The sequence below is a fragment of the Ammodytes marinus genome (genome assembly GCF_949987685.1).
Source record: "Ammodytes marinus genome assembly, chromosome: 1".
Lineage (NCBI taxonomy): Eukaryota > Metazoa > Chordata > Actinopteri > Uranoscopiformes > Ammodytidae > Ammodytes > Ammodytes marinus.
The window spans coordinates 8,911,525-8,926,795 of NC_137230.1; the positions used below are offsets into that span (position 1 = coordinate 8,911,525).

General features: G+C 42.2%; 1 protein-coding gene across 1 annotated transcript; it reads left to right on the top strand.

Annotated features, from left to right (window-relative positions):
* The first annotated feature begins 194 nt into the window (after positions 1-194).
* ulk3 (unc-51 like kinase 3) lies at positions 195-15,271 on the top strand. The gene is made up of 15 exons (XM_080033310.1): positions 195-329; positions 495-615; positions 878-973; positions 1,305-1,448; positions 2,092-2,174; positions 2,997-3,152; positions 3,373-3,478; positions 3,642-3,682; positions 4,070-4,172; positions 4,787-4,851; positions 5,126-5,204; positions 7,363-7,403; positions 11,760-11,807; positions 12,065-12,128; positions 14,155-15,271. Exons 1-15 carry the CDS (start codon positions 291-293, stop codon positions 14,169-14,171), a joined length of 1,203 nt encoding a protein of 400 aa, XP_079889436.1. The 5' UTR covers positions 195-290; the 3' UTR covers positions 14,172-15,271.

A 15,271-nucleotide genomic window follows, 5' to 3' on the forward strand; every position in this document is an offset into this window, starting at 1 on the left:
CTTTGCCTGCCAATATATATAAGCCAGTATTAAATGATTAAATGTGATTTCTGCACTCCCTGTTTTTTAAGGGTTAATATTCTATATTGAGCAAGTTTGCAGTCACCAGTGAATGAGAATCGTATTATAAATCCAGTATATGTTTTGAATGAGAAAGTTGCAGTATAGTTGTTTATGTGACGTTGCAGGGGGACAGTCGAGAGGTGGTGGCAGTAAAGGTGGTTGGGAAGAAGACTCTAAACAAGGCTTCTACAGAAAACCTGCTCACAGAGATTGAAATTCTCAAAACTATGCGACACCCTCATATAGTCCAGCTTAAAGACTTTCAGGTAAGCTCATCATTGAGAGCTTTTGGATAGATTTTTTTATCTATATAAATAAGGGATGTGTTGGTTGGGAATACAAAAAACAGCCCATATGATCTAATGAAATAATGCCCTATGTATTGAAATACTAATGGCCATCATCTATCTATCCATGCCATCTTTCATCAGTGGGATGCTGAGAATATTTATCTGATCCTGGAGTGGTGTTCTGGTGGAGATCTGTCCCGCTTCATTCGCAGTCGCAGGATTCTACCTGAGAGGGTGGTCCGACGATTCCTGCAGCAGATGGGTGAGTCATTGGCAAAACATCTATCTGTTTGTAAATAAAACAACATTTATTTTGACTAATATAATAGATATAGCAAGATGCAAACTTCAGGAAAGCATTATGTGGGCTGATTTAAGTTCTCCGTGTGTGTGTGTGTGTGTGTGTGTGTGTGTGTGTGTGTGTGTGTGTGTGTGTGTGTGTGTGTGTGTGTGTGTGTGTGTGTGTGTGTGTGTGTGTGTGTGTGTGTGTGTGTGTGTGTGTGTGTGTGTGTGTTCACAAACAGCCTGTGCCCTCCAGTTTCTTCATGAGCGAAACATCTCACACCTGGACTTGAAGCCCCAGAACATTCTGCTGAGCGGCTCTGTCCTCAAACTAGCAGGTGATGTCATCCCCATCTCACACAGTCAATAAAATGAGTCAAGGCATATTGATTCAAGCAACTTGCCAGACGAGACAACAGAAGAACTGAATCCTCTTTGTGTCATTGTGCCGATATGTTTGCAAAGCTAGTACTAAAACTTGCACAGGCCACGTTTGTTATAATTGTATTAACATCATATTAATTAACAACGTGCAACTTTAAACAACACCCCTTTGTGCAGTGTGCATTGTAAGCATGTCAGTTGTTAGAGCTGTAAGCAGATATGTGACTGCTTGTATCCACTGGAATCTCTCACATTAAATATTTTTACCTTCTGCTTGTGTGTCAGATTTTGGCTTTGCCCAGTACATGTCACCGTGGGATGAGCAGAGTGCCCTGAGAGGTTCTCCTCTCTACATGGCTCCTGAGATGGTGTGCAGACGCCAGTATGACTCCAGGGTGGATCTCTGGTCGGTGGGAGTCATTCTTTATGGTGAGTGCTTTGTGTTCACCTTTATAATCTTTATTTTATGTTGATGTAGTAATAATAATAGATTACACTTATATAGCGCTTTTCAAAAACTCAAACTTGCTTGAGTTGTAATGTTGCTTCATTAGATATTCAGGGTACCAAAACATATTCCCATCCACACAGTCTGGTATGACTGTCTTGTGCTGTGAAGCGTGTGTCCCCCCTTTCTATTAATTATCTAACAACAAAACAATCAATTTCTTTCTCAGAAATAAAAGGCTTATCAGTTGACTGGCTCTGCAGGCTTGAAGGGGCACACCGAGTAGTTCACACAAGAAATGACACCATTAATCATGAAATGGCAGCCTGGTTTGCTCCCTTTTTTAGTGGGCTACAATAATAGCTAACTACTGTGACTGCTCTATGTGGAATAAATATATTCTACATACAGAATGGGTGGGGACAAATGAAGACGCATGTAATTTATAGACTGTTGCCTGAATGTGTCACTTTCAAAACACAATATAAGCATTGTAGGATACCTTCAACTGAAACTAATCAAGTGCAGAGTAAGTGCATTAGTTTTCATAGACAAATACAGTGTAATCAATGCAGACAATCCTGTTTGGAAAAGTCTTCTCAACCTTGTTTTTTGTGCATGTAGAGGCTCTGTTTGGGCGAGCACCCTTTGCCTCAAGGTCATACTCTGAATTGGAGGAGAAGATCCGGAGCAACCAACCTATTGAGGTAAGTAACCTGCTGAAAAGGCAGAACCCTGGTGCTCTAAACAATGCTACGTTGTGCTACTTATTTGTCATTAGCTGGATGCTCATGATGAGGCGAGCAAATGTCAAAATACCGTATTATGTATAGCATTACTGAAACATGTAAAGGAACACTGCTTGTTTTCACATGCCATTTTTGCCCTTGCAACAAAAGTCAATTCATAAAGTGATATAGTTAATTCAGTGAGTATGGTAACAGTGTCCTAGCACAGTGCGTTGGGGTGTATGTTTTTCAAATCAAAATGGAATCAATCATCCAAATATACAAACACAATCACATCACCTAGTATAATGAGATAACGTTGATTGTGGTTGTTCTTACTCTAACCACTAGATGGCATACTTAAACACAATTATCTTATCCCAGCAGTGGAGTTATTCAACTGAAACAGAAAATGATTGCTCATCTCCATGGCAATGAAATCATAGTTGAGTCTGTCCTGATTTTGCCCGCTGCGTACACACACCAAATGTTAATTACCACTGCGACAACTATTAAGGTCGACAGTACCTTTTTTAATGATGGAGTTCTTTCAAAACGCTTGAATTCTTGTGTCAAACATTAGGCTTGAGCTCAATAGATAGCATTAGCATACGCTCCATTACCCGGGGCTTCACATTCACACACAGCGTTTTAAGGTCATCTTTTGATCAAAAGTAGTGATGTGAGACTAGGAGGTTCTCGGGCAAACAATCTGCCGTCCTCTTTATCCCCTCTGGACTATAGTTCCTGTGGATGGAGTGTAACATAATAAGGTCGTGTGTTTTTTTTCCTGTGCCTCAGCTGCCTGCCGGGGCCGGGGTATCCAAGGACTGCAGAGACCTTCTGTCACGTCTGCTGGAGAGAAACCCAGACGCCCGCATCACCTTTGCAGAGTTTTTCCTCCATCCCTTTGTGGATATGGAGCACATGCCCAGTGCAGAGAGCCTAGGGAAAGCGGTAAAAAAAAAAAAAAAAATGCATATATGCTGGCATGTGTGTGTCCAATTTAGACGACTATGACGAATGTGTGTGTGATTGACTGACCACATGTACAGATGTGTCAGTAATGCTCATGCCTGACCCACATTATGCCTTCACGCGTGACTGTTTGAGAGTTGTAGCCGTTTTACATTCATTGATAGCGGTTCCTTTTTTTCCTTTTTTTTTTCTTATATAGAAAGAGTTGGTGGTGCAGGCCGTTCAGAAGGACCAGGAGAAGGACTGGTCGGCGGCTCTCTCTCTTTACTGCGGTGCCCTTGAGCACTTTGTCCCCGCCATTCACTGTAAGAGCAACAACCACTCACTGTTATATATGCCCGTTGTGTGCCTTTAAGGCCCCTCCAACAATGCACCGCTTTGTTCCACCACAATTAAACTGGCAAAGTAAATGCACTAAATGTGAAACCAAAACATGTCTTCTTCCCTCCGCCCCTCCCCTCCCCCAAGACGAGACAGACCGACAACGTAAAGATGCCCTCAGGCTGAAGGTAGGCCTGAAAACACTCCAGCAATCCAGTTTGGATTACTTTCTATTTTCGTGTGTGTGTGTGTGTGTGTGTGTGTGTGTGTGTGTGTGTGTGTGTGTGTGTGTGTGTGTGTGTGTGTGTGTGTGTGTGTGTGTGTGTGTGTGTGTGTGTGTGTGTGTGTGTGTGTGTGTGTGTGTGTGTGTGTGTGTGTGTGTGTGTGTGTGTGTGTGTGTGTGTGTGTGTGTGTGTGTGCTTTTGTGTGCTTTTGAGTGTGTGTTTTTAAACTCTAGTGGTTTTGACTTGGAATGGATTTCTCCTCTATGAATACCATATGTTGTGGATGGAGAGCATATGGCTCTGGGTTGACATGATTAGGTTGAGTCAATGTGAGAGGGCTTCTCCCCACAGGTCAGCCAGTATGCGTCCAGAGCCGAGGAGCTGAAGTCCCTGGTGTTCTCAGATAACAGACTGAGCTTTGAGGAGGCCCGCACCTCCAGGGATGTCCTGCGAGGTAATGAAACACAACAACACAGCTCAGTGTCAAGGCCAGGGCCACTGTATGTCCGCAATAGGCCTCGTCTCGTAGTCAAGGGCTGTATGACAGGGCATGGGAGTTTAGTGCTTGGTTGCTATCAGTAATGGGGGGTTTAATGAGTTATTTATCCTGATTTTATTTTACTTTTATACACACATCTTTCAAAATGTGTGAATTAGTTATGCATATTTGCACGAAACCACTGTAACCTCAACACAGAAAAGACATTTCTTCCTTTTACTTTTTCTTCGAATTAATTCATATGAGGGAAAGTTGTTTTTTCTTTTCCCCTGCCCCCCCTCCCCCCTCCAAGGTCAAATTCAGGGTCAACTGCAGGCTTGTGGTTCTGCTCCTCTTGGGGATTTGGTGTTTTGCTCAAAATACATTTATTCTCGTTGGCCCTGCTGCCCTAAAATAAATATTATGAAATCTTAACTATCTCAAGTCCACAACATTATGTGTTTTAAGATACTGCAGGGGAAATGCTGATTACAAAATATTGCACATTTTCCAGCAGATTGCACTGATGGTAACTGTAGACTGACGTAAGGGCTCATAGTTGACTTTTTTTCCTCTTCTTTCTCTTCCAGAAATGTCTCGAGACCAACCACGACTGCTGGCTGCTCTGGAGATTGCCTGTACTGCCATTGCTAAGGTTAGAATGGGGAGATTCAGAGATTGCTTTTCCAAACCACATATTTTAAGATCTTGAGAAAGATCTATTTTGCAGTTTTGTTCATCTGACACTGGATAAGTTATGCAATTTTGTTTTTATATGTACCGGTATGTGTCTCTACTGCTAACAGTCTTACTATTCTAAAAGTTAACAATAATGAGTACACACATTTTTCAGTGCTATCATGCTGATAGTGTGTCTCTGTAGTCAGATTTAAATCCAAGTTTTCCCTTGTTTCAACTTTCCATTCTAGGACGAGCGGGGGTTGGATGATCAGGAGGCCCTGGATGCGTACCAACAGTGCTTAGGGGAACTACTGTTGGCTCTGGCAGGTAGATAAACTAATGTTTTTTTCCCCCCTGTACAACTTGGCTTTAGACACGTATCCTGTCCTCCACTGCTGTTGGCCATTGAGCCACTCCACTGGAGCAGAGTAAAGAGAGAAATTCAATTAGAGTGGAGGGTACAGCCAGAAAGTGAGCCGGGTCAAGAAGTGGCTAAACAAAGAAAGTGATTCTCAAGGGAAGGGATGGAAAAAGACAGACAAACACGGCTTGGAGAGAAAGTAAAGATATAGAGATGCTTAAAGGAAAAACCTAACTGGAAACATTCGCTTCAGCACGGTTCGGCAGGGCCCAGTAACCCTAGATCTGGATTGCGTTTCCATTGTTGACAGTACCCACTCTTGGTAGGCAGGGTTTATGCAGGTCTGCGATAGTTGGGTCAGAAAGATATACAGTCTATGGATCAAAGCCGTTGCACGGCAGTGGGCGGGCAGCTACGCAACTGTCGTAGCAGCAACAGTGTAACCCGCTGATTAATTCAATGAAGAGGAAAATTAGCCACACAATAAAGAAAGAGCTACATCGACATATTTTCTAAACGCAAAACTCTCCACTCTTGCCGAGGTGATTACACACGGCTGTGTATCTCTTGAGCGGCAATTATTCTGTTGACGGACTGCAGAGTGTAGCTCCACCCTTTTGGGACTCTTTGGGATGACTTGGTACACCAATGAAAAGGTGACAAAAATAGGGGCGGCACAGTTTCTTATTTTGGTACCGAACCACACCGCTTAGTGGAAACAAGGCTAGAGAGAGACCCTAAACGGGGCTGAGAGTCTATGAGAGAGGTGGTTTGGCTCAGAGAAAGTCTCAATGAGAAAACAAATAACTTTGTGACAGTCATTTAGAAAGAGTAAAAGACAAACTGATGGAGAGAAAGACACAGACAGAGTGAAGCAATGAACTTGGAGATTGACAGGGAGACTTAATAAGCCATAGACAGACAGAAGAACTAGAGAAGAGACCCCAGTGAGTGTCTACTCTGTGGCCTGGCCTCCATTAGGCATGGGCTCATGAGCTCATCTAGAAGATGGGCCTTAATGGAAGAGGTGGGTTAGAGCCATCCAGATGTGGCTTTGAGCCGGGATGGGACCTGCTGCCAGCGCCCTCTGTGTGTGGTACCAGAGCCCTGCCATCTGCTTCCCATTCACACAGCACCCTTCATTTCTTTGTATTATTGTTCACTGAAAAACAAATAAAAACTATTATCTCTATAGTAAACAAGAGCCTGAATCATCCAGCCAGAGCTATTAAAGGTTCATCCAGAGGCGGTTAGAAAATTGACGTACTTTGACTTGAGTTGATAGACTGTAGATGTTACACTTGTTGCCCCATGTAGCTGAAGAAATACTATGCTGAACACAATTTAAAGATCTAGTGTGTAACTTCTGTTGCCCCCATGAGGAAATTGTGAGTAATTCCGACAACACTGCCGGCGCATCTACATGGGGTGCATGGATTTTATTCCTTCTGCTGAATGTCCAGAATTTTTCTCAGCAGTAGAAACGGCAAGTAAAATATTTCCTGGGCGCTTCTTGAACTCTTCCGGCAGTGTCGTAGGGTGACATCAGTTTGTGAACGCTGCCATACTGAGAGATACAGAGGGTGTTTTGTGGAGCTGATGTATCTTTGCGTCAACTTATTTGGCCATGGCTTTCAATGTAACTGACAATTGTTTTATATGAAAAAGTTACGCACTATAGTTTTCGTCCAACTAAATCTATCCCATCCTAACCAGCCATCCCAAAAAGTCTGCTTGTGTGGCACAGCAGATACCACCAGGGGGATTGTGGAGGGGGAAAACATTGGCTCTTTGTTTGGCTAGGACGCTCTTTGTTGCTCAGCCTTCCCAACATGCCTTGCTTCCTCCTCCCCCCCACTCTGTCACTCTTCCCATTCCAGGATGACTGACTGTAAAAACACTGGCCTACATTAGAACCCATTTCCACCCTTGAAGCCCCCCAGTCTACACGCTAGACAAACCACCATCTTGTAGTTGACCCCCTGTCTTGAACAAACAGGGTGATTAGGTTAGTGAACTCTCTCCTCCCTTCCTCTCCTCATTATTCTATATATCTTTTTTTTCTCTCTCTCTCTCTCTCTCTCTCTCTCTCTCTCTCTCTCTCTCTCTCTCTCTCTCTCTCAGCTGAGCCCCAGGGCCGCAGGAGAGAGCTGCTCCACAGTGAGGTGAGTGGGAACAGGAAGGGCTTCTGCTTGAGTGCTCATGGTATGAGTCCACCATCCATCACCTCCAACCAGCCCTAGGCTCATCACCTAGCACAGTGGACACTCCATCACGTGACCCCACAAGCCTTTCTCAGCAGTCACATGTGCATGTCTTTTTGTGGTAAAAGGACAAATAACATAATCCATCATCCATATTACTGTAATACACACATAGATCACTGTCCACTTAATAATTGGATACTTAAAGGTGCACTATGTAACTTTGGGGCATGGCAGAATAGTGAACGTTATCTGTGGTTATATTATTCTATATAACTGAATAAGCAAACTTCCATCACAGGACAATTGGATCCCTGGAACACTTGAGGGGTATACTACAAAGCAAACTCAACAGAGCCCGGCTCTCTTTTTTTGATCTGGTTCAACATAACACATACCCTCGCTCAGAGCTAACCGGTATCACGAAGGCAGTTATCAACCTCTTATGTTGAACGAGGGTTTCAGCTTCAGGCTCTGTGCGCGTCCCCATGAGAGGGGGCGTTTGACCGTCATTTGACTCTGCTTCCGCACAGACTGGACTGATCTTTTGCCGCTAACTTTACACAAACGGACTGATTGTGAGCAGCTGAGTAAAACAAAAGTGTGTCGCCAACTTCATTCAAGAGGAAGAGTTTGTCAGTCTGAATTATTACAGCAGAAAACAGAGAGCCGAAAAAAACTCTTACTGCAAATAGGCTAAGGAGAGTGGAATGCTGCCAGCATTGAAATTATTTATTTATCTTGCCGATCGTTCTCGCAGTGCGTAACGTGACATTATAAAACAATGAAACGTTGAACTAGGATTTAAACACTATACCATTTAGCCTAATATATATATAGGCTACTTTGCTATATTTATAGCACTACGCCTATAGTCCCACACTTAAGAATGTAATTTAAGTCTGACACTGTCCCCAAATGAATAGCCTATGGAAAATCATTTAGTTTTGGGTCACATCATAATGAATACAATTTTGATTTAGACTATTAGCCTTTTATTTGAATCTTACAAATACCAATAGGCCTACATTAAAAAACCTGTAGTCTGGATTTTTCGGACAAATGTGAATCTACTGTGAGAAGCTTAACCTGCGAGTCTGCAACGATGTCCGAACTGAGCTGTCACGTCCCAACTGTAATCGCTACTGATGAAAAGAAAGAAGCCTACAGTGAAATAATGTTGCAACCTGTGATTTTATAGAACGCTTTATTAAGAGCCAGTGTGTGTATATCGCCAGGTAAAATCATTTGAGAGGAGAGCATAGAGTGGCGCTGCATACAGTATAGGTGTGGGCTATTTTACATTTTCAATAACTGTATGCATGTGGCAAAAAGCCCCGGCGCGATGTTACAGTTCACTCTGTAAGCCTAATGTCACGGCTTCGTTTCGTTCATTAACTTACTGATCAATAAGTTTAGATGTAACAGTTTCCTCAGTGAGAATGTAGCGCTCAGACAATATAGTCAGGTCCGCGGGATTTCTAAATGTGTAGTTTCCTTGAAGGGCAGCGCTCTAAGAGCCGAATTTAAGCTCAAACTCTGAAACAAAAACTGGTCTGAGCAGGTTAGCCGTGCAGCCTCTGTTACCACGGTGATCTAGCCAGGTAGAAAGAGAGCCACCTTTCGTGATACTGAAAACTCTGGCTTTAGACCGCTTTAGACTCAACAGACCTCGCTCAGCCCTTAATCTCGCTTCGTAGTATACCCCTTTGGTCTGTAGTGATAAAGCTACCTGAAAATTGACTGTTTCACTTTTGTTGTTTACAGCAGCAGGGCCAACATATTTATTTACAAACATTCAGGTATTATCTTTGGTTCCATGTTCCTCAAAATAATTTTGTTTTGATTTGTAATGATAGAATTATTCAAAACTAAGAATTACATTTGGAGAAAATATGTTTTGCGAACCAAGTACAGGCTCTGCAAATGTAACCAAATCCCCCTCCTCTGAAACTGTATAGTGCACCTTTTAAAATGGCAAAGAGTCACATGTTATGACAAACAGAGAATGATCACCCAACTCTGCATCTCTCCTCCGCTCTACAAAGTTTCTGCTCATTGGTTTGGTTTTATGGCTACAGCTTTACTTTTTCGGATGAGTCTAACTGCTCTCATTAGCGTCGTTTTCGGTCTCAGTAGGCAGCCTATTTTCTTTTACAAAATTCTCTACAAACCGACAAAGTTATGGACTAACCGGTGAACAAAGTGGATCATTTAGTGGCTAAAGAGCCAGATATTTCCCCCAAGACTTTGTGGAAACCTAAAGAAGAGCAAAAAAGTAGGGTGATCACCTGAATCTGACATTCATCAGGTGGCCAGACACACGACTCTGTATCCATTGGATGCTGAAATAAGACACCTTTTTGCTAACAAGTCTACCATTTTATCTTTTATGGAGGTATAATGTGAGTGTATACAGCATGTTTATGCTGCCTCCAAGTGGGTAGAATATAAATCAGTTTTTGCACGTTTAATCAAACTGACTAAAAGTTTAAGCTGAAATTTAAATGAAAAAGGTAAGTTGATGTGAGTTGTATTTTTGATAAACCACACAAAAAACTTTTTTGGTTTGCGAGACCCAAATGGCCTTTGTGTTCCAATCAATGAAGTAAATAAATAATAGCAATAATATTCAATAATCTTTAACCCAAGTCCTTCCATTTGCCTTGTAGTCTTTATGCACTATAAGACCTGTTCCTGGGGACTATATACATGCTTTTGGATTCCATTGCGAACATACTTGAAAAAACCCTACATTTTGATGGTCCAGTTAATCTGCTAGCTGTAACTTTTCTTTAGGGAATAAGGACCCTGAATAGACACATTGATATTGTCCTTTGTCAAAAACATGCAAAGGACATATGTTTGTCTGCCATTAATGCTCAAGACCCTCTTTTGTTATGTCCATTGTTTAGAGACAGAAAGCTGATCCAGCAACAGACAACAGTATTTCACCAACAAAACCCCCAGAAGCAGTGTTTGGGGGTTGGATCGGGGCCTCGTAGACCTCCCTATTTGAAGTTTTATGGCTGCTTGTCTTAAGTAAATTCAGATGCGGCTGTAATAATCTAACACAGCATTAGCGGAGCGGGGGTGGGGGGACTGGATCGAAAGCATGTGTGCATGTGAGAGAACCCCAAAGAGCCAACACATGCTGCCCCGACCGGCCACCATGTGTGTTCATATCTACTGTAGAGCACACTTTAGCCTTTCAAAGCTGTTATTCAATATCCTGTTCTCTCATTGGTGAGTCTCAGCTTTGATCTATCCCATCATGTCTGCTGATACAGGGTCAGTTATGGCTTAACATACAGGAGGTCATGTTGTTCTGATGGTCGATATATCTACATTTAAACTTAGAAAGTTATCAGTGTTTCTCATGAACTATTCTCACCCATGTGGATTTCTTCCACATGTATTGTGCTTGGTGATTAAAGGGATTGTGATTAAAGTGCTGTGGCTACAAAAGGTTGGGGGCCGGGGCTAAATGCTGAAAACCTGTGGTCAGAATGAGTATTTACAGCAACAGATTGGTGTTTGAAAAGGACATTATGGAAGCTATCAGTGTAGGTCTACTATGTTGTTAGTGCAGTAGTGCCCCAGAGGGCTCACTTTATACTGTGACACAGTCTTGATACAAATAGGTATGAGGTGCAGCCAACAACCTTCACAATCACCATAGGACTGATAAACACAGTAACGAGTGTCCTCAAGCATATGATGACAGCAGTTACTACACATGTGTGCCATATAAAATATTTACAACAGAAATAGCAAGAAACAGGACTCATTAGTTTTCAATTAGATGAAGACATCACAGTTTAGCTTAGATACTTAATCTTCTAATTAAAAGTTTCTAATGTGGAAAATTTGGACAGAAATGTCTTACAAACCAGAGGCCCAACCAGATGTGTGCAATGCAAATACAAGTGACAATGCAAAATTGTGGATCTTTAGCAGGTATAATGTTAGAAAACAGCGGTGGCGGGGGGGAATGCCATTGATTGTGGAGGTGTATGATCTTAAACAAAAGTATTCTGATAAAATCAAATTGTGACCGGATGGTGGCACTAAAGGAAAAAAGCTGAATGATCACCAAAGTCCGTAGATGCTCAATATCTGGGAACCATGAGTGAATGATCATTACGTTAGGACAAATCCAGCCAGTTGTTTTAAATATTTAATTCAAACCGACGCTTCTGTCCATAAGCCACAGCCTTCAGTAGAAGACATGTTTCCAATGCATACAAGAGCATGAGCAAACACGTGAGCATTAAAGTGTTCATTGTAATTACATTTGTCTCATTCTGTCGCCAGATTAAAAGCCTCATGTCCAGAGCTGAATACCTCAAAAAGAATATCAAGGTAAGCATGCATTCAGCTGAATGATGAGACACACATTTTCAGACTACATGAGTTCAGATGCCACTGAGAACACAGAATATTTCTCAAAAAGACACCAGTGGCAAAATGAACACTTATTTTTTCTTAGTAAACAGCTAATTTATTATAAGTTATAACTTAAAACATTCATGATGGTATTGTTCAATGCAGATGGTTGCATCAACTTTTAGTCACCATGTGTTTTAATTAAATGTCCAGGTTTGTGTTCATTTCATCAGATGCAGGAGACTCAGAATGACGTGTCTATGGATCCAGAACCTCTTGCGGACTCTGTCAGAAGCAGTGAGTTTCCTCTCTTCATATGTGTATGTTGTTCGTGTTTTTAGACCCTTGCTTCCATACTGATTAGTGACTATATGGAGGTTTTCGGTACAGGTAGACAGTGTTGGGTTTTAGGTAGGAACTGCAGCCTAAAGTTGTAATGACATGTCCTTTCTTATTAAAGGTTTATTTTTCCACTAGTAAAATCTGAGCCTTTCTCTGGCGGTGCCGGCCACCCCGCAGCACTGTCTGGCTCTTTGATTCCATTCCAGTGCAGCCCTGGGCCGCGCTGTCCTCTGCCCTCTTGTAAAGCCCACCTCGTGAAATTGAGACTCGGTGCTAGCAAAGAGTAACCTTCCCAACCAGAAGAAAACCACAGCACACACATATGCTTTGCTACTTTTTACATAGACACATGTTAAAGTAACTTTAATTTCAGCCATCAGTGTACAGTTAGTACATTTCAAATCCAAACAACAACATCAAAAGCGGTATATCAACAATATAACATTCAATACAGTGGAACTTCCCAAAACGACTAAACTATATAATACATGATGTGTTGTTTATGTAAGTTACTTTTTAATATACTTGAACATCCCCAGCTGTGGCCTCTTTATATACCGCCTTATTCTAATTATTTTCTGGGCTCAGCCGCTGGATGGATAGTGGATTCCTAAAGTCGAGACAATATCCTGTTCTCTGCATGAAATTCCTGAGGAATTATGAATTAAGAAAATGGGGCTGTGTGTGTGGGGGGGAGGGGAAGGGCCCCTAGTGAACCTCCAGGCCGCTCAGGTTTCGTGAAGAACGTTGCTCCTTATTCGGCCTCTGTTATTTTAATAAAACCACGCTGCAGTCGTCCGTGTGTAGCTGGCAGAGATCCAACAACAACAAGAGTAGAGAGGGTCGCTGCAACGCCCAAACCTCCGTCTAGTGACCTGAGACTACACCACAACCAGAAGAAATGTTTTGCTGAGAACCACCACGCTGTAACCCTCAACATGTAGATGCTTGTGTGTCAAGTAGTAGCAGTGTTTTAATTGTCTTAAGGTACAATGTCCCCCCCCTGAAGTCTGCATCACTAACCCCTCTCCGTCTTAGATTTCCTTTTCCTGGTTAGTGTTTAGGGCCGGACATAGAAGGGACATAAGGGTTTCAGTACAGTTGTATGCACCTCCATGATTGACTATGAACACAACAGGGAGCCCACATACACCACACGCTACTGTACACAGCTTAGCAGGATGCCGGTAAATACATGTTGGAAGGTGGGAAAAGAGGCAACAGAGGTTGTGTATGTATTATTCTGCAAACAGTTGACATTATTTGTGGGGTTTTAATTGAAATTGTGCTTCATAAAGGTGTTGTTTGTTATGTTTTGATTAAAGATATAGTTGAAAAGTGTATTTTAGCAAAGATAATCACATTATGACATTTTCTTATCACCACATGTTTACCCTCAGCAGTCATTACCGGCAATCATCAAATGTTTGTGACAGTCCTTTAAATTCAATGAGTGACTGTTTATTTCTCTACGTATCATAATACGTTGAATATAGGGTTAGGCTGTGGTTAACCTTATGGTCATGAGCGTGTTGGCCTGCCAGTCATATTAACATGTACTTTATGTAAATTGTGTTCAAGTGAAAGCTTGACGCTAAAGTGTCTACAGTTACACAAATATAGGAAATCAGTGACTGAAGTACAAGTCAACAGGACAGGTTAAGAGAAAGTAGTTATAGAGAAAATGTAAATTCATGTTATTAAGCTAGAGCACATAACTTGCTGAGAATTGTTTATTGCCAGGAAGGATTAGTTTTCCCTTGCACATAAAAGAGTCCAAAACAAATTTGGAACATATTATTCTGTATAAACCTGAAGGCAGCAAACAGACAGGCCTCCTTTTGTAGACGATGTGATCCCACAAAGTCGCCTTAGCTGTATTATTTAAAATACATTTGCCAGATTTTAAAATTGCGAAGGTGTTGTACTCTTGAAAAAGCTCAACCCCCTAATACACATCAATCATTTAATGTTTTCTCAGCTTGCTGTTTGCAGTAAGCTTGACGGCCACCGTGGGAACTGTCCGGGGACGTCCCACAGAGCATGTGACTGTGTGTCTGTCAGCGTTCAGCCTGGACACAGAGCCTTTACCTGACCGGGGCTCTGACGGGGCCAAATCAAACCTACACCTCACCGCACCCTAACCAACTCAGAACACAGTCTGGGTGGGATACCACTGCAGCCAGCCAAATGTGGTCAATGTGTTGGTTGTTGCTGAAATGTTGACGATTTTGGCAGGTTGAGAACTTGTGTTTATTCTTTCTGACGGGAAAAAGAAGAAAAAAAAGTTTGTCTGGTAAAAAAAAACACGGCTCTTGGATTTAGAATTTGCACTCGACTGAATGTGAAAGTTTAGTTCCCTGCTCGTTTTACACTGTGCTGTTTTGCACTGCTTGGCCCCAAATCCCCTCTTCCTGACACGCCATTGACATGGAAATGCTGGACAGCTTGTATGACAATAGCACACTGTCATGGTAAACCAGTCAAACTGAGAACGGTTGCATTTCTATATTTGCAGCACATCTTAAAAAACTGAGTACGATGGAATGGGAACCGTGGCTTTACAGAAGTATAAGATCAGAGCTGAACTATGGTATTAAGTATATTATGATGAGGCCTCTGCAAACAAGTACGTCCTCCCTCACCCCTCCTTCCCCACTGCCTTTACTGTGGCTGAACCACAGGCTCACCATACTCTCTCCACTGATGGAGCCCTCTCCACCACTATGAGGGGAAAACTGGAGAGGTGCGGCCTCTGCCTTATTTACACTAGACTTTGCATTTTCTTAGGTTTGGCAGCGGCCGGGTATTTGAGGGATTCAGTGAGTTGTGGCGCTCAAGCAAAGCCTTCATAACTAAGGCCTCGGTGAAACGACGAAAAAGCTTTAACAGTCGGTGGCAGGTCGATAATCCTCGCTGTATTACACTTTCACTGACTTCAGACAGGTAGAGCACTACTGTACCCTAAAGGGAGCTTTAATATGTGAATGTCAACTTTACAGCAAATGTAGAAAATGACTGAAACAGGAGTCAAAGGAGGAAGGTATAAATATGTGTGTTGGCATGATATCCACACTGCTGTCTTGTTTTATTTTTTA

Excerpts from the sequence above, each read along its gene's own strand:
- ulk3 (XM_080033310.1), top strand. The coding sequence starts at position 291 with ATGCGACACCCTCATATAGTCCAGCTTAAAGACTTTCAG. Across the intron at positions 330-494 it reads TCCAGCTTAAAGACTTTCAG|TGGGATGCTGAGAATATTTA; the intron begins GTAAGCTCATCA and ends ATCTTTCATCAG. Across the intron at positions 974-1,304 it reads CTCTGTCCTCAAACTAGCAG|ATTTTGGCTTTGCCCAGTAC; the intron begins GTGATGTCATCC and ends CTTGTGTGTCAG.